Source organism: Acipenser ruthenus, chromosome 12 (genome assembly GCF_902713425.1).
Source record: "Acipenser ruthenus chromosome 12, fAciRut3.2 maternal haplotype, whole genome shotgun sequence".
Lineage (NCBI taxonomy): Eukaryota > Metazoa > Chordata > Actinopteri > Acipenseriformes > Acipenseridae > Acipenser > Acipenser ruthenus.
Window position 1 is genome coordinate 23,782,369 of NC_081200.1, and position 19,101 is coordinate 23,801,469.

Below are 19,101 nucleotides of genomic sequence, written 5' to 3' on the forward strand. Positions count from 1 at the left end.
GTCTGCGGGACCAGACCCGAGGCTACAGAGTCCGACCAAGATGACAGCAAAGGATCTGCCGGTTGGCCCCAGGCCCAGTGGGCTAGCTACCACCTGCCACAGTTGATGGGGGAGGGGGAGGCACAGGCGGCGGCGAAAATTCTGTCACCGGCCAGGATGATGGACTACACCACTCTGAAAGTGGCTATCCTCAATCGAGTGGGGACTACTCCAGAGGGCTTCCGGAGGAAATTTCGGGAGATCTTTTCGGCGGGGGAACACCCCCGGACCATCGCCCAACGTCTTAACCCTTAGAGGTCCATTTATTCAACGCGTGTCAGGCGTGTCAGGTCCAATTTATTTTCACACGTGCAGTTTATTTTAGACGCGTTGTTTAAAAGTATTTTTTTTCACAGTAAAAGTTTTAAAAGGCACTGCATATCAACAAGACACTCAGTACAGCATCTCCAGCCCTGTCCCACCCCTTGTTCGCTATATTTTTCAAATGCCTCTTAATAATAGTACATACCGATAAATCATCTCTTGATCACTCGTTTTATCACCAAACTCTTCAATAATGCGATCCAAGTCGTTATTTTATTACTATAACATCTGAAAAAGCTCTGCAAATGTCTGTGATGTTCTTTGAGCACTAGATGCAGAAGCAGCTATCTTTTTTGATTATGTCCGTGTTATCTATGTGGTGTCGGGTCGATCAGTATTCATGAGATACGCCCTTTTTTTTCAGCTTCTCTCGGCTCCCATCGGCCTCGCTCGGCCACTGAATGGTTTTCTCGGCTTTTTCCGGAGAAAAAACGACTAGAGACCTGTTTTTTGCGTCTTTTTGATGATGTCGGACAGGGTCTGACATTGGACCGGAAAGGGAAAACTGTGATGTCGGACCAGGTCCAACATAGGACCGCAAAGGGATAAGAATTACGCCATGAGATGGCTGAACTTGGATGCGACCACCAAAGCCAGGCTGATGGAGATGATCGTGGTCGAGCGATTTCTGGAGTAAACTCCACACCCCCTCTCACATAAGTGTTGATAATAAAATCAATGTATGTTTTCCATAAGTATTATGTTATAAATTAGCTGTATACAGATTAATAAACCAAGAACAGTACATGCAAAACAGCTCTAATAATGCATTAGCCTGCCGAACCATACTGTTCAAATATTTGTGAAATTAACTAATATTACTTATCAAATAATGTAATTCAAACGTACAGCATTTTCAAGTAGGGATTAAATTATATTGTATTTTGTGATGTTGTTTAACCAAGTGAGAAATCAATCACCCATTTGTTTTACTTTCAGTAACAGAAGGACAACCTTTTTGGAAAATAAATAAATAAATAAATAAATTTTAAAAAATAACTGCACAAAATTGTTCCCTTCCAATAACTGTATCCACAGAGCTTACAGAACAACCTAGTGTTCTGCAGCAAGACTGGTTTGTTTGTTATATGGAAAGGTTATCATTTGGGACTTTTAAAAACTGTTATTTTCTCCAAAAAGTGATCTTTATAAATGCAATTTTTTCAGAGTTTGACTACGTTCAGAGACATCCCAAAAGATCCCACTTTTATTACTCATTAGGAACAAGGCAGGACTCCCAGCCCTGCTTCAGGCTTGGTCCTTGGAGTCCCTCTCAGCCCCAGTATGACATCACTAAGCTCCCGGCTTATCACAGCTGAATTACCCTCTTCAATGCAGTATGTACCTTCAATTTAACAGACCAATTAATTACGGAGATGTGCTTGCACAGAAAGACATCTTTTCTGGATAATGAAGTAGAAATTAAAATATGTTTTAAGAACGGTGCTCTATGAGCATAAATAGCACATATTTTATGACCCATTAAAAACAACCCATTAGGGGTTTTAAAGAGGACCATTAATTGATGCTGACCTGGGCTAAACTGATAGCCATTTATTTTCTAAGTAAACACTGTGGGTTACAAAAGGAGTGCCTTTCTGAAAACATGACATTTTTGCACTACAAACAAACATGTGAAAATGTAAGGATGCTTCTGTCTTTTATAATAACCAATTCAACCTAAAAATGTACTGGTTTGGCCACTTCATTATTATTATTATTATTTATTTATTTCTTAGCAGACGCCCTTATCCAGGGCGACTTACAATTGTTACAAGATATTACATTATACATTATTTCACATTATACAGATATCACATTATTCTTACATACAAGTTGGGTTTTTACTGGAGCAATCTAGGTAAAGTACCTTGCTCAAGGGTACAACAGCAGTGTCCCCCACTGGGGATTGAACCCACAACCCTCTGGTCAAGAGACCAGAGCCCTAACCACTACTCCACACTGGTGCCCTCTTCATTCTGAGAGACCTCTCCAAAATACAACAGAAAAATAAATGTTTCAATCACAAGAGTCAAGAAGCCGTTAAGACGACAAATATACATTAAAAAAAAAGCCCAGCGGTAACCATGGCGATCATAACTGAACTGCTTGCAAAGAGCTTCCTCAGAAGAGGATTGTTTTAGAAAATGAAAAATGTTTTTATAAAATATGATACATGACATTTTCAATATGACTTATCTACAAAAGCAGTTTTCTGTCTTTTGATTGACTCCGTTGCTGACCTTGCTGTTCTGTGACCCTCTTCTGTGGCCCACTGATAAAAAACAAAAACAAAACAAAAAAAAAAAAAAAAAAAAAAAAGATCTGGAGACTTTGGAAACACAAGGCTTCCTTTTTGCCCTCAATAACCCATTGCACGACTCTCTCCATAATGGAATATTCTACATGGGTCAATGATGGCAGTTCAGGCAAACACAAGTCGTCTTTATGCCCCATCTAGACTTCGCAAGGCACTTACTCAGTTTCTTCTGCATCAGGAGCACTGTTCCTTACTTAATATGTATACATTTGCTGAGTGTTATTCAGCCTTGTTGTATCTGACCCACACTTGGCATTTAATTCCCAGTCCATCAGGGTATTCGTGCTTGATGGCACTGATGCACATACTGAATCCTTTATTCATGTAATTGTACACAAAATTAAATTATAAACTGTGTTAGACAATGCCCTGGCTAGGGGTTGCCGATAGTTTGTGTCACAATACTCTTGACCTCAGCCTACATAGAAGCATACTGTGAAAGTCCTGGTCTATTGTTTCTCACTATACAACAACAAAACATTTTTGGATTTCACAGCTCTACTGTATATTGGCTTCTTCTGATGGTATCATTTTCGATTTCAACTACTGCAGCTTCTATGACCTAGACAAACCAAGACTAACTGAAACAGACAGTACACTATATCCTGTTTTACTTCTTGACAAAGAAAAAAGATAAATGTGAAGATGCAGTACAAAGTATGCCTGTATTGATTTTAGTTGTAAAAGGAAATCTTAACTCATTGAAAGGTTGTTCTTTTACAATCTTTTAATTTTCAAGATTCAAGTACATACAGTGGTAATAAAGTGACTAGCAGGAGTGTTTGAAAAACAAGGTAGACAAATTATCTGATTGCTGACCTTCTGACTTGTTCTATCTTCCTCAGGGACAGGGAGACATATGGCAACAAAGGTTTCAATTACTATTGAAGTCTGAAACTTGGAGGTGTATGTGGGTTGCAAGTGTTTCCTGATGCATGGCCGCAAAAGACTCGGACTCGAACATTTGGGCTCAGTGACTCAGAGATATTAACAACGAGTCCTTTTTTTATTTTCTATTAAACAAATAATAATATTACAGTTTCTAGGAAATCTGTGCACAATAAAAACCCACCCAACAAAACATTATCCAGTCACTGGATAGCCCTGTTGTCTTTGCAGCCAATCATAGTAAGAATAAGAAATTGGAAGCGAGGTAGGTTGCAGCATAAAAACACCCCCACACAAATCCAACTGGCTGTTAAACACACACTCAAACAAAACCCAACTTTTTTCATCTTTTGAATTAAGTTCTATAAGGAATAAATTATGTCAGCATGGTAAACAAATACTTATTTCTCTTTACTTCTAAACCGTGTTTTAAGTTTTTTAAGCACTGTAGAAATACATTTCTTGAAAAATACGTAATTTATTTGAGTTTACTGAAAGCAAAAACAAATGAAAAATAATAAATCATATAAGTTACAATCATACTTTTAGAGCTTCTTAATTCATATCAGAAAGTCGCTGTGTGACTGAGTATTTTGTGTTTGGCTTCTAATTTCCACTCGTTCCCAGCACACGCCATCACTGTTTGAATTTGAATTCACCTGGCAAATTCAGTCCAAACCGTCAAACAGGCACCGTCAAACAGGCAGATATCAGACTGATAGGACAGAAGGACTGATTGATAGCACAAAAAAAAGAATGACAGAATAATTTAATACCACTTAATTTACCAAAATGAAAATTATTTATTATGGATGCGGGAAAAACACATTAACTATAGGTTGTGCAGCGTCAACCTTGAAATCTGTCTTTGTTCCATTATGAACCTACACAAAGGGGAAATACCAGGGGCGGCCGGTTAACAGTGTTCGCTTGCTCACTGAACCCCCAGTCTCTTATTAATGAATTGTGCTTCCCTTCTGGGTGATGTGTGTTTCATTTCCCCCTCTCACGTGACACTGGCACGTCAACAATGCCGTTCATCCCATCTGTTTAATGGGCTGAAGCTGGGCTGTGCTCGCTCAGAAATGCGAGCGCCCAAATCCGCCGAGCACATGCACAGTACAGCCAGCCGTCAGCCAGGACTGGCTACGATTGGCTTAAAAATGTCTGGATGGAGCGCAGCCGGTTAGCGAACACAGTGATCAGACAATCAGCGCGCTTGTGCCAAGATAACAAAGGCTAAATATGAGCAGCACGACTTCGGCTCTTCTCAGTCTGTATAGCGTATTACTTTGCGGAAAGACAGGAAACGTTTAAGCTGTTTAAATATTAAAATAAAATTCACAAGTCTAATTATCTTTGTCTAACTTCATCTAACTTTAAATGAATGTTATTTGTCTTATTTGTTCAACTTCGTTCTTTTCTCAGTTTTAATCTGCTTTTATTTTGCGCCATCTGTCCCTTTTTCTCCCGAGGCTGCTGCCCTTCAGCAGTGCTTTAACTTAAGCTCAGTAATATCTTCCTTTTTTTTTTTTTGTGATTATACCGACCACTACTGCCTGTTTGGGGTAATAGGTTATTAAATATACCGTACATTTATATACGTATATTTGTATTATTTTAATATTATTTACATAATATTTTATATTATCATTTTTTTTATCTTGTTGATAGCCACGTCAGGCTGGACAGTGCCTCTACCACTGAGGTTGGCCCCCTGGACCCCACACCCTCACCTGCATTTGGCCACCAGCCGCCACTGGGAAATACATAAACATAATGTTTTTGTGTAAAAGAGAAAAGATAAAAAATACATGATCTGAAATCAAATGAACTGAAGCACAATCTCGTAACTGCATCATTTTATTACAGACTTAATAAAAGTGCAAATGCAATAAAATGAAACATAACATTGCTGTTTTGCAAAACAAATACAAATAATACTAAATTTACTATTTAAGAACACAGTATATATATATACAGTTCTGGCAATGTCTAAATCACATTGGCAGATTTTAACCGAAATGAAGTCAAATGCTACAGTCAGAGTTGAAAGTAACTTTAATTTCTTACCTGTGTCGTGTTATTTTCAGGTACATGTTAAAAAGTGGTACTCCGCGCACCGCGCTTCCTCGCGCATGCCTAAACAAGTTCCGCTAAGGAAGCAGGGACGCACCCATTCAATATGGTATGTTATGCTGTTTTTGGTCGTTTACATCGTTTTTAGTCATACAGTCTTTTATATCGGACAAGGTTCATTAGGTAAACTGTTCCCCCACTACTACCACTAGTTGAATGAACATTGATTTGAGTTTGTTTCAAGGACTCGGACTCGAGACTCGAAGTCAAGGACTCATGACTCGGACTCGACACTTGGGATCCAGACACAGGCTCAGACTCGAGGTACGAGGACTCGACTACAAGTCTGATTTTATATATATATATATATATATATATATATATATATATATATATATATATATATACACACACACACACACACACACAGTATATATACACATATACACACACACAGTATATCTCAGTCAGAGTTTTTATTTCCGAAATATAAAATCTGAACATTTACAATGGTAATTACTTGAAATGTCCACTGTTTAGAGGTAAATTATAATATCCCTGCATAGCTCTAATTAGGAAATAAATCACAATGACAAAACAAAACTCGGGTAGCTTTTTTTTATCTCAGCACATAAATGCAGGGAGAAGATGCCACATCTTAAGCCATTTAAAAAAAAATGACAAGGACTTGTCTCTGTGTTTTTACAGAAAGAGTGTTTGATCCTAATCACACCACAACACCTCACTATTTTATTATATTCAGAATATTTTCCTTACAATAATCTGCAATGCACGGTTTCAGAATCCAAATCAAATCGCAGGTTTATTCTAATACAGCTAGCTTGTGCTTCCACAATTGATAGTAGAAAATAAAACTGCAATCTTCCTCACTTGTGAATGCATAAGATGGCACTTCACAAAGTGTGAGTGGATAATAACCAAGAGGTCCAATTTCATTATATTCAGATTCATAGCATAACACCAAGATGAGTGACATCTAAAATAGGACCCTTTCTAAAAAAGAAATAGATTGCTGTTAAATTATTTCAATGCTTTATTACTCTTTTTTTTTAAATGCATTGCCACTTTGACTTGACATACCATAGTATAAGGTAAATGCACAAATCAATTGTATGAATTACTTTCTATTGATGAATAGCAGTCTGAATTACAAAGAGAGCTGTGTGTACTGAAATACTTAAAGTATGTAACCATTTGGCAACATTGCACTAATCTATATTTTCAACATCAAAACAAGTTATTCTCCACAATTAAGACTTAAGTTTAGTATCCCGTATTTTCTCATGCACGTTAATATTAATGTTTTTACATCAAATTTGTGTACTGCATGCATGCATACCATGACAAACAAACATTTGGTATTCTGCTTCAACATCTTGAACATTGATTACAGAATGACCAGACAATTATTTAGGGAACCTAACTAGCAGTAAAATCTGGTAATTAAATTTGGCTTTCAATTACAAGTCAGGGCATTTGGAGAAAGTTTAGATTGTTCTGGGTGGAGGTCTGAGGCTTTGGTTTGAGACTTAAGACTCAAACAATTTTAATGTGTTTCTAGCACTCATTTGCTGTGCATGATAATCAAGTAAAACCTGTTGAGAATAATTCTGGATAAATGTGTTTGCCTCAAATTTAAAATAATTCAAAACATAAAATAAAGGTTACACAGATGGATGCAGAAGTTTCTAGTGTTGTGTTCCGAGAGAGCCCTAGAACAAGTCACCAGCAATCTCCAGTTGTATGACTTCACGTTCTTGCAAAAAACACCTGGTAAAGCTGTTTGCTCACAAACTGTAAACTGGCTGAGGTAAGGGGTAATTAGCTAATAGAACTATTCCTCGTGTGGGCCGAAAGAGCGGTGCAGCTTTTCTACCCATGCTCACACCAACCTGCCACCTGGAAACGAGAGCTGCTGGATATGATCAATCTAATTTACACATTCAGCACACCATTTGGCCTGTCAAGATGCAAAACCCTCTTCTTTGGTGAGAGCCGAGAAACCACAAAAGGCAACACTGACATGAACATTTTATGTAGGATGCAGGCCGCCTTCTCCAGACCAGATGCGATTCACTTATTTACTCTGTAGCAGGGTGTTCATGTGAAATGAATGCTACTGTTTTTAGCATCCTGATCCTCTGAAGCCTAATAACCTTAAGACTCAACAATATTGAGGCAGTTAAGAAAAGACAAACCCATGGTCATCCCTGACCTTTATTACTATGCTCTGTTTTAAAGCTGTCCTTATTTGAGGTGCATGTCATGATTTAAAATGAATTTAATTGTGTTTTACATCATTTAAAATATACAATATACTCCTGGCTGGCCTCCCTGCGTCCGCCACCCGTCCGCTCCAGCTCATCCAGAACTCTGCTGCCCGCCTGGTGTTCTCTCTGCCACCCACGCTACTCCGCTCACTCCACTGGTTCCCGATCACCGCTCGCATCCAGTTCAAGACTCTTGTACTAGCCTACAGATGCCTTGACCAGACTGCACCCAGCTACCTCCAGACCCTCATCTCTCCCTACACCCCCACTCGACCTCTCCGCTCCGCCTGCACTAGAAGACTGGCTCTACCTCTGCTACGCTCCCCTGCCTCCCGAGCCCGCTCCTTCTCCACCCTTGCTCCGCAGTGGTGGAACAACCTTCCTACAGGTGACAGGACTGCCCAGTCCCTGACCACATTCCGGCGCCTCCTTAAGACTCACCTCTTCAAACAGCACCTGTAGAACTCCTCTGTTCTATCCTGGGACACTATCACCCTTAATTTAAAGGTGCTTTATTTTGCTCTTATCTGCCCCCTATTTTACTGCATTTAATCCTGTACTTCAGAATATTGTAATCTGCCAAGTGTTTAACCTGTAGTATTTTGTACTTAATCATATCCTGATGTAACTATCACTATTTAATCATATCCTGATGTAACTATCACTATTATCTGCTGTATTATTGAATTGTGGTTTGTCACACTTGAACAAAAATTATTGTATTTCTTGCTCTTATTGTAACACTTGAATATATTTGTATTTGCTTGTGATTGTAATTCGCCCTGGATAAGGGCGTCTGCTAAGAAATAAATAAATAAATAATAATAATAACAATAATAATAATAATAATAATAATAATAATAATAATAATAGAATGGTAATTGTAATTGTACATATCTGCCAAGGCATTCTGCATGTGATGCCTGCATCCCCGCATGTATGCTGCTTTAATCTGGCGCATTCTTCAGACAGATTACACCCCTCAAGTGTATTTTCTTGTTTTTTTTCCTACAGAACACATTATGTGGTGAAGGGTATCAAAGCCATGAACAATCCTGGCCATACAACAAGGCCATTCTCGCTGTAGAGTCACCTGCATGGTTGCTAGTTCACTGTATCAACATTCTTGACTCATGTCCAGTCAGTATTGTTATATATTATCTGACTATATAGTGTCTGATAACTTGTGATATCATTGTCAAGGATGGAACAAAACAAAATGTTGGTTTTTTTGGAGGATTCAGTAACAAAACTCAAGACAAAGAGCTCAATTCTGCATACACCGTCAATACAAATACAATGTATTAATTTACTAGAAAAGGTTCAGGAAACTTGTTTATACAGAACTATCATGCTGTTAGATCTTGCATCTGAGTGAAGAAAATAAATGTCTTTGGAATATGTTCTCAGTGTAGGGTTGCATTTCAATGTAGCTATACATTTGGGAATGGAACTTGCATTTGTATAGAGCCTTTCATCCAGCACACAGGATTTCAAAGCACTAACACTGTACTTCTAAATCATCAAGAAACCATTATAGTCTTTATGCACATACCAATTTGGTCATCCTTAAAATATATTTAACCACTTCAACACCATGACGTACGCACATACGTCAATTGAAAACCCATTTACAGTACCATGCTGTACCTGCGTACGTCACGTTTCCCATTCTATTCTATGATCAGTTTCTCAGTCTAGCGTTTCAGGTTTCATTCTCTAAAGCAGTGCTAATACTGTGGAATGTGCAATGAAAGTTGGGGGAGGGTCAGGTGACATTTTTATCCAATTGCATGTCATGTAGCAATTCCAGTCTGTAGCTGTGGGCGTTTAGAAGGCCGAGATATATTGCAGGAAGCCATTCAGCTTTTACAAGTATAAATAGTGTTTTAAATTATTATTTTTTAATTTATTATTAGTTTTACTTGTTTAGTTATAGTATATAAAAAAGGTTCAGAGGATATCGATACCAGTGACAGTGATACTGACTTATCACTCAGCGATAATGATGAAGAGGATGTGGAGCCAAGAACAGTACAAACTGTACAAACAGAAGAGCATGCAGCTACTTTACAGGTAAGCCAGATGCAAACGGGAAGCTGTTTGTTTTGAAATGGCAGTGCTGTGACGGAATACTATCAAAACACAGCGCTGGGTACAGGCAATGCAGCAGCCAGATCCATCACAATGCCTGCGCAAAGTAGCTGTGTACACGCATTTGTGACTATCCCTCCAACACAAGCGAAGTAGACACAGTAAAAAAGGTACAGGGACTGCTACGAAAATGAAAACAAAAGAAAAGGCAAAATAAAAATATGCAGTGGCTGCGAAGGCAACCCCGGGTTCTGTTGTATTGAACATTTCAATAAATAGCACAGAGCAAGTCGATACTGGCACACGTTTTGATGTTGTTTGATTTTTATTTGATAATTACTGTTTACTGATTATTGTTGTTATTATTGTTATTAGCAGCGTTTTTGTTTTCATTGCAAAAAAAACAACGTTTTTCTCTCTATATTGAATAAAAAAAATAATGTTTTTATCTCTATATTGAATATGGGTATGTAGTACACATCAGCATAAAGGGTTAATGAAAAACATAGTTTAAGTCATTTATTTGTGTTTTATTCATCATATGTTAACATTTTATAGCAATTACAGGTTTGAAAACATTATTATTAATATTTTCAAAATCAGGTACCTGGGAAGGGGTTTCATTTTTACATCTGGAGTTGAAGTGGTTAAGGTAACAGATGTGAACCTCTAAAAGATTATCTGGATTTTATTGAAAATGCTAAATTTTCTTTTGTTTAACACATATAGGCATGGTGTGAAGATGGGTGAAGCACTTATGCCTTTGTATACATTCATTGGCATTTGAATGAATGCCCATCACAAACCATCCTACAAGACAATGGCGAACATGTGTAAAGACATCTGTAAAGTGGTTGAAAACGACCTTAATTCTTCCTTCTCAGTATAAATCAGTGGGAATTAAAGGACTACCAAGGGGTGGAGACCAGTTCTTCAGTCACACCTTGCAACTGAAGGTTCTTAGCCTATTGTCACCTTATCTTCGGATCAGCAGATTGACAGCTGATGATGGACTGGAATGATGGCCTCTGAAGCCTGGCTCCGTGGGCTGTCAGACTGTGCCCCTAAGTGTGCTTTGAATTCCATCTGGACATCAGAAGTTGCAGGGGTCTGAAAGCTGATACTACTAAAAACTGTTTACTATAGTCTCTAAAACAAAGGGATTAAGAAGTTTCCTGTCATTAGCAGGCACATTAGAAGCAAGCACTTTCCAAAAAAACAAACAAACATGCAAGGCTTTGACAACCAAAACAAAAGATGTCTGGACAGTGTAATGAGATGCAAAATAAAACCCAGAACTACGACAATAGGAATTGGGCATTCCAGAATAAACAACTTTATTGTCGGAAGCTTGCCATTAATTATAGAAATAGACATGATTCAATAATGTAATGTTAATTAACACCTTATAAAATAAAAGTCAAAAGAGCAAAAAAAACACATAATCCAGTTAATAGATGTAAAAAGTTCATACTTTTTATTAGATTAACTGTGATATACAAAAACAGTTTTCAAGAACTCAAAAGTCTCTTCTTAAGGTGCAAGTGGACATTTAGATTTAGTTTAAATGTTATTCAAATGTCCACTTACACCTGAAGAGACTTTTGAGGTCTTGAAAACTAGTGTTTCTATATCACAGTCAGTATCAACTCTTCACATCTGTTATCATAAATGTGTAAGTTAGATCCTTATCGTTTGGAGTGGATTTCACCAACTGTAAGTAGTTCAATATTTATTTGTCATTAGGCTTAGGAAAAAATGGAAAATAATTAATGTTCAATTTTACATACTTCAGTGTATTTTCTTGATACACACGTATTTATATTTTGTATCGTCCACTGTGAGGAGCACTGAAGGTCACTGTGTGTGAATTTAGTTGCAGGCTTGTTCACACACACATCTGGCCTTTGACCAGAGTAAAGATAAACATTATTTCCGTCCTTCAGCTTTTCAACAGAAATTGTGATCAATTGGGTGGATATTTTGCAGTAAGATTGAGGTCCACAATGGACCACCACTCATGAAGAGTCATTTTAAAATGTGCATGCATTATGGGCTCACTTTGGTAATCTGTCAATTGTATGTGTATGAAAGACTGAGATAATATTTTTTTTATATATATATATATATATATATATATATATATATATATATATATATATATATATATATAAAGCATTACAGTGATATGGAAAAGATAAAAACAAAGCAATCCCCAATTAACAAAAAATCCCAAAGCAATATTTTAGCAATGATTTTACAGACTCATTGACAACTGTCTACTTTTTTAAACTCTTAATAGACTGCTTTCACTGTATCATTTACCTCTGTCTATAGCTGGTGGAATTATTGTAACTGCTTTTATACAGACAGGTTATTAATTATATTCTGCTACACCTTCTAAATTAAAGCTGCAGTAGTAACCAAAGCGGAACGGTAAAGCATAGCCAGTGACTCTGCATGATGTCAACATTTTGCAAAGCTGTATGCTTTTCCCGTTTATTTGGTGTTTAGGAATCTGAATTAGCAGACACTGAGGTTAAGTTGGAAGACAATGGCATGTTTTACATTGTGTTAAAAGTAAATGTTGATATAGATGACAGTTTACAAATATTTTGCTTGCCTTTGTTTTGTGCAAGTTTCAACTTCTCAGATGTATTGTTCAGCTTATTTTTGGCTGTATTTCTGATTTTTTTTTTTTTTTAAATACCACTTTTGATATAGTAATTTGTCTTACATATATTGAAGGTCATTAATAAGGTGAATATTATTGGATTATATTTAAGAACTCCTTGCAAACCAGCTAAGAAAAGTGGCCTTTTCTTTAGAGAATAATGAAAAAAAATGTAAATGCTGGCTGACAAAAGCTATTAAAATGATAAACCTGAGACACTGCCTAAAGTCAGAGGAGCACAACAGTAATTTAGAATCTAACCCATCATTTTACTGTAAAATAGACAGAGACTGCAGGACATGCACTGTCTGCAATGTCTTGTGTTAATCATCTTTAATACCACTGCAGCTTCTCTCTCATGCAATCAATAGTTTTTACTTCCGGAATTAAATCATAAATATGGTATACTAGATAATGAGAGGTTTTTTTTTTTAAATCCATGTCCTCTCCACATGATGAGAATAATTTGTTTCTGCACAACACTTGAAAGGAATTCATTTTACAGGAAATTCAATTAATACTTTTTTTTGTTTGTTTGTTTACAAAGAAATTAAGCTATTATGCTCACTAATTCTACAATGAATCTCAGCAAAATCTGAAAATTTATGACTATTGTGGAAACAGTAAGATGCTGGCATTCAGTAAAATTCTCGGATATGTTGTTTTTAGAATATATATATATATATATATATATATATATATATATATATATATATATATATATATATATATATATATATATATATATATATATAAACGTAAAATACCTTAATACATTTATGTGTGTTTAATTCAAGACACAATTAAGTATGCAAGTCAAAGTTAACCACATTCTAATAAGCACGTTTCAATCTTAGAGGTTCCAGAGCTTCACCTTTCATGTTTTGAGACTTAACTACAATGCAGGAATAAGAATCTATATGGCCTCCAGGGGCAAGGTAGGCACACAAGCATAAAATCTCTAACGAATCACAATTTACCTTCTAATGAAACCACATAAGATTAGTTTTCTGTCCTTGGAGACACCCCTCTTCAAAACTACACCCTTTGCTCCATAAGAAATGTATGAAGGCTTAAAAGTGTTTTGGCAAAACTAAAACCCCACGGAGGAACAATCCCTCAAGGAAATTTGTGTGTATCTCTGGTTTCATCCTTGGCTATAAGCAAAGTTTTGTTATATATATATATATATACACACACACATATACACACACACACACACACACACACACACACCATCATTCAAAAGCATCACTATAAAAAAAACAGTACCATTAAAATATATTTTAGTATTCATTAGGGTTAAAATAATTCAGATTTACACATTTTAATAAATTACATTACAAAAACAGGGAAGCCTAAACAGTACCCCATATTTACATATTGTGTAGTATTAAGTTAAAATGTAGATTTGCAGCTATTGAGCAAAAGCCATTTAATTTTGAATAGAGAGCGGACCTACCTTCTGTACACTGCAAGTGAGCCACTGCGAAAATCAGACACCACAGAATCGGTAGCTTCCAAACAGAAGATGCCATTGTGCTTCTCACAGAGATTTTCCACAAAAGTAGTAATGAGATTTGTAGTTATACAAGTCCAGCCTTGCTGATGTTAACAATCTTCATTGTTGATCTTCTTGCCTAAAAATAATCAAAAGGATCAGTCATTCATAATGTAGCAATGATAGACCAAAGTAAACAATTTCTTCTCCTCGTTCTAAAATGTACTTTTCCACTTTTTTTTCCAGAATGTACCAAAACTGCTTTTTTAGTGGAATCCTTTTCTTTTTTTTTTCTTTTTGTGAAATGAAAGACTTTGGTATAAATCCCCTCTTGTTGTTAGCCAGCAACTGTTTGAATGATGACAATTCTTGAGTCAGTCAGAAGAAAGGTAATCCTGGAAAAGGGAGATCCTTCACGGAAAATAACTATTTGCCCTAAGCAAGTCACTACTAGAAGCACACCTACCACTGCTCAAAGGCCAGCCTCCAAACCACACACCTCAAAGGCCCACCTCCAAACCATACAACTGACACCGGAATAGCTATAAAGACACCACTTTCAAATAAACAAACAAACAAACAGCCAAACAGTATAAAGTTCTCCCTGAAGAGGTAACTGGTAGGCCCCTCCCTTCAAACCAACATCTATTGCGAGGCTTTTAATTCCTTTTAGAGCTGCCAAAGAATTGCAGGCAGTGTACTGATTAGATAAGGCAGCTGCTGAAGAAGCTTTGGTTGAAACACAATCCCTACCTGTGTATTTAGGCAGATATTTGTCACTCCTTTAACTGCCTTGTTTTCCCAACTGTTTAAACTGACTGCACCCAACACCTTACCCAACCAAACACTTACCTTACTAGGGAGAGACAAGGGGAATGCAGACAACAGCTTGTAAGTCCCCATTACAGACAGATGTATTTTTTTTTTTTTAGGAAAAAAATTATGAGTAAAGATTTGACTGTCTAACACATCACTCGAGAAACTTTTTAGTTTAGATCTGTTCAAAAGGTTTTAAATGTCTGTCAAATGTTGAAAAAGACGGCATGCCAAAAATGCCACTAAATGAGTCATAGCTTCAGACAAACAAGCCACTCTACTTTCTGTTTCCCTATTTTCACGGTACACGTCAGTGGCTTCTAACAATGAAAAGGACACCGTCTAGCCCTTGAAGTAGCACAAGCTGGTGCACCATGTTTTAATTTTTTTGGTATTTCAGTTGTTGATTTATAAGTCTGCATCCCACTATAATTATTTTTGAATGAAAAGTTGAATTTATGAACCATACTCTTAAAGCAAACCTTTAAGTATGGCATGTCTAGGAAAGTATCGCACACTACTAAAGTTGAATGCAACATTTACAATGCACAAATTCTTTGAAAAAAAAAAAACTGCATTAAACATCTAAAATCAGAGAACCTGTTTAAAATCAGTTTCTAACCAGCAGTATACTCACTAATTCATACATGGAAAGCACAATAAAATCAACTGATTGTGCTTTGTGAAGTGATGCATCAAGCTGGAGCAAGATTTGAAACAACATGGGACATATAGGCCTATATACTGTACATGTATTATGAATCTAAACAGAAAATTGGAGATCACAACCCTACACATTCTCTATACATCAAATCCTCTGTCTCAGCTGTGCGGTTTAGTCACTAGACACATGTAGTCGGGTTATAATGAAAAGAACAGAAACACTGCAGGAACCACTCTTTTTGTATTATACATGTATAGAGAGAATGTAACAGCAGGTAAGAATAAGCCTTAAAAAACCCTAATAATTTAAGAGGGCCATAAAATTTGAAGGGATTACATTTTTTTAAGGCATTTTAATAAAAGTTACAAACTACAGACTCAATTGCACCTTTTGTAAAACAAATAAACAATAAGAAGAAGAAGAAGAAGAAGAAGAAGAAGAAGTTGCAAACTTTACGGCTTCCAAGGAGTTATTGTGAAATTTAAGTATTTTGATTGGTTGCCATCCATTGGTTGCTATTCACTCAGTTGTAGACACTATTCTGTGAAGTTTCAAGAGTTTTTGTTCAACAGTGTTCATTTTATGCGCAATATATGCAACTAGAGCAATGCTGAAATTTGATTGGCCCACGGCAGTTATGTTTTTTACTGTAGCAACTTCATTTAGGCAAACTTTAAAGAAAACCATACTTGGATCACGTATGCCCAGTTTTGCTTCGATCAGATTAGTAGTTTTGGAGAAGACATTTGTGTGTTAATTAGGTTATCCAACATGGCCACCACACCACTGAACCAATCAGCTTCATTTCAAGCACTATACATCTTGGACAATCCCTAGCCATGTGTACCAAGTTTCAGAACTCTATGATAAGTGGTTTCCGACAAGAAGATGTTTGTAAATTGTCCAAATTTGTCGTAAAATCCAATATGGCTGCCAAACCATGTGACCAATCGCCTTCATTCAGCTGTGGACATTAGTTCCCATTGGCGTCTACAACTCTGTGAAATTTCTATTGTTTTTGTACAACGGTTTTCATTTTATACAACTTTTAAGGTTTTGTTGGCGGAAAGAAAAAAATAATAATAATCTTAACAACAACAATAGGCTTCCCAGCCATGGGCATGGAAGCATAATAATAATAATAATAATAATAATAATAATACAGTACATTTGATAAGGATTTGTTCTACAACAGTACATTTGGTAAGGACTTGGTCTCCTATTCTGAGCATTTCCTACTTGGGAAAAGAAAGAAAGACCTCAGGACTTCGTTGATGGCTTTGGGCTTTATTCCTTTCACTAGTTTTTACCTTCTCTTCTTTTTGACCCTGTTAAATCTTCAAAAACTACCAGGGTCACTTCCTCCTGGCTACATTAGTCCTTGGTTTAATTTCACTCAGCACTGCTGCACTAATTCTCTCTCATGCAAGTGCTAAACAGTCCAGCAAAATACATACAGCACCACTATGTACAACTGTGGCAAGGAAACAGTTGGTGCCCCCCTAAAAAAAAACCCTTTTCATGAAGATGGGTGTTCTGTAAATCAATGTTAACCGTTACAAGCTGTAATATCTTTGTATCATGCTGAGAATGTTTAACATGCTGATCGTTTTAGACACCAAAGGCAAAGTCTTAGGCAGTCTGCCTGACTGCCATTTTCCTCATTAAACATTGTTAGGCCCTCCTTCTCAGTTGGATAGTTTTTATTTTTGTAAGCCAACATAGCTCCTGGTGATCATCTAAACGTTTTTCTTTCACGTGTTTTACATTTTTTTATAGGATTTATCAGGCTAAAAGTTAAGGTGAAACAATTTCAAGCTGTCTGCAAAATTATGACGTATGCATTGTAGTTTTGCATCCATGCCTGTATTGTGTAGCACTATTACATTTTGTACTATTCCACTAAAATACTTCCCTAAATGTGTGTACCGCTTCATATTTAGGAGGTTAATAGAGAGAGCTCTGAAATGCGTATCTTCAATATCAGCCATATAGTATAGGGACATTCCAAACAAAAATTATTTCCACCTGAATTAACTTCAAATAAACATACATTCCTGACAGTCATATCCCAAAACGTGTTTTTTTAAAGACATCTGAGGGGAATATGCAGATTAGAGAGAGGGGAAAGTGCCCCCATTTCTGCTAAATCTCAGCATGACTTCTCCTACACACCCTGTCACTCTAATAGCAACCCGCCAAGGACCCTGACTTGCAGCTGAGGCACATTATATAATGACAGCCCTGACAAGGCTTTAAGAAGATCTATTTTCCTGTAGGATGGCATGTCATTTCCACAGCTTTTTAAAAGCTTAAAAAATGTGAGCAGCTCGCAGAGAATTAATTTTTTACTTCCACAAATGGCAGCTGCAGTGATCAGATGTGCCTGTTCTGTGGGGACAGATACAGCACTGAACTGCAGGCAGTTGACTTGCTATGCTTTTTACCACCGACATGTTATATGGCCTTTCTTCACTTGGCATAGGCATAGAGAACAGAATGGTATAGTAGAGGAGGCTAAGCCTCACTTGCAGCTGACAAACTGATCCAGTCTTGAGTACAACACATGACCAGGACCAAAGGTCGTCACCAATCTGGAGAATTTAGGTAAGTGGTACACTGTTATAGCCATTCCATTTTTAGTAGAGAAAGAATCCAAACTGGGTGGCCATGTTAAAGTTTACGCAACCAGTATTCTTCTTGACACCTTTAAAAAGAATACTGGTAAAAATCTTACTGCTTATAATCATTAGATTCGATACCAGAAACTTGCAGTTTGACACAAACATCAAATTAGCATTATATTTTTTTTCTGCTGATTCTTTAACATATATCCAATTTAGTGCAACATAAAAAGTGACTACATTTAAAACAACAAAATATATTTCGCTCACTGCTCAAAATGCATAAATCATTGCTACTAGCCATTCAATTAATCGATACGCACATTTCCTCTTGGACCAAACATATGGCTACTAAATGAAACAATAATGACCCCCGATCTGTCATACATTCAGCCATCAATAAGGGGTGGGTAAAGGTTAAAGAGAGGTTTTTGGAAGACTACATTAATTAAGCTTTCAAAAGAAAACAGGGAAAATTGAAGCTAAATAAATATACTGCAAGCTGAACAAGCACTAAATACAAACGCTTAACTGACACTTCCAGTAGCCTTCCAAAATGAAAGCATGAACAAGGGATATTCTTGAAACAGGTTATGAAACAGTTGGACAGTACAGGATCTACCCACTCCAAAAGACCAGAGCAATAGGTTCTAAAACTTTTACTTCACTACTGTATGAACCTTTTTTTGTTTTAAAAGGTTGTTTGCCATTTATTACAATAATAAAGATTCTTCCAAGACAAACAGGAAAGGATTGTCACATCTCTCCCTTTCCTCAGAATAATTAA

The 19,101-nt window shown here is 36.7% G+C and overlaps 1 protein-coding gene across 19 annotated transcripts in view; it reads right to left on the reverse strand.

The window, feature by feature from the left end:
- LOC117416994 (adhesion G protein-coupled receptor L2-like) overlaps positions 1 to 19,101 on the reverse strand; it is a 118,580-nt gene that overhangs the window by 77,284 nt on the left and 22,195 nt on the right. For all 19 annotated transcript variants that reach the window (XM_059034695.1, XM_059034696.1, XM_034028538.3 and 16 more), the window contains exon 2: positions 14,172 to 14,349. In XM_059034695.1, coding sequence (XP_058890678.1) covers positions 14,172 to 14,247 — 76 coding nt within the window. In that variant the 5' untranslated portion in view covers positions 14,248 to 14,349. The remainder of the gene's footprint in view (positions 1 to 14,171; positions 14,350 to 19,101) is intronic.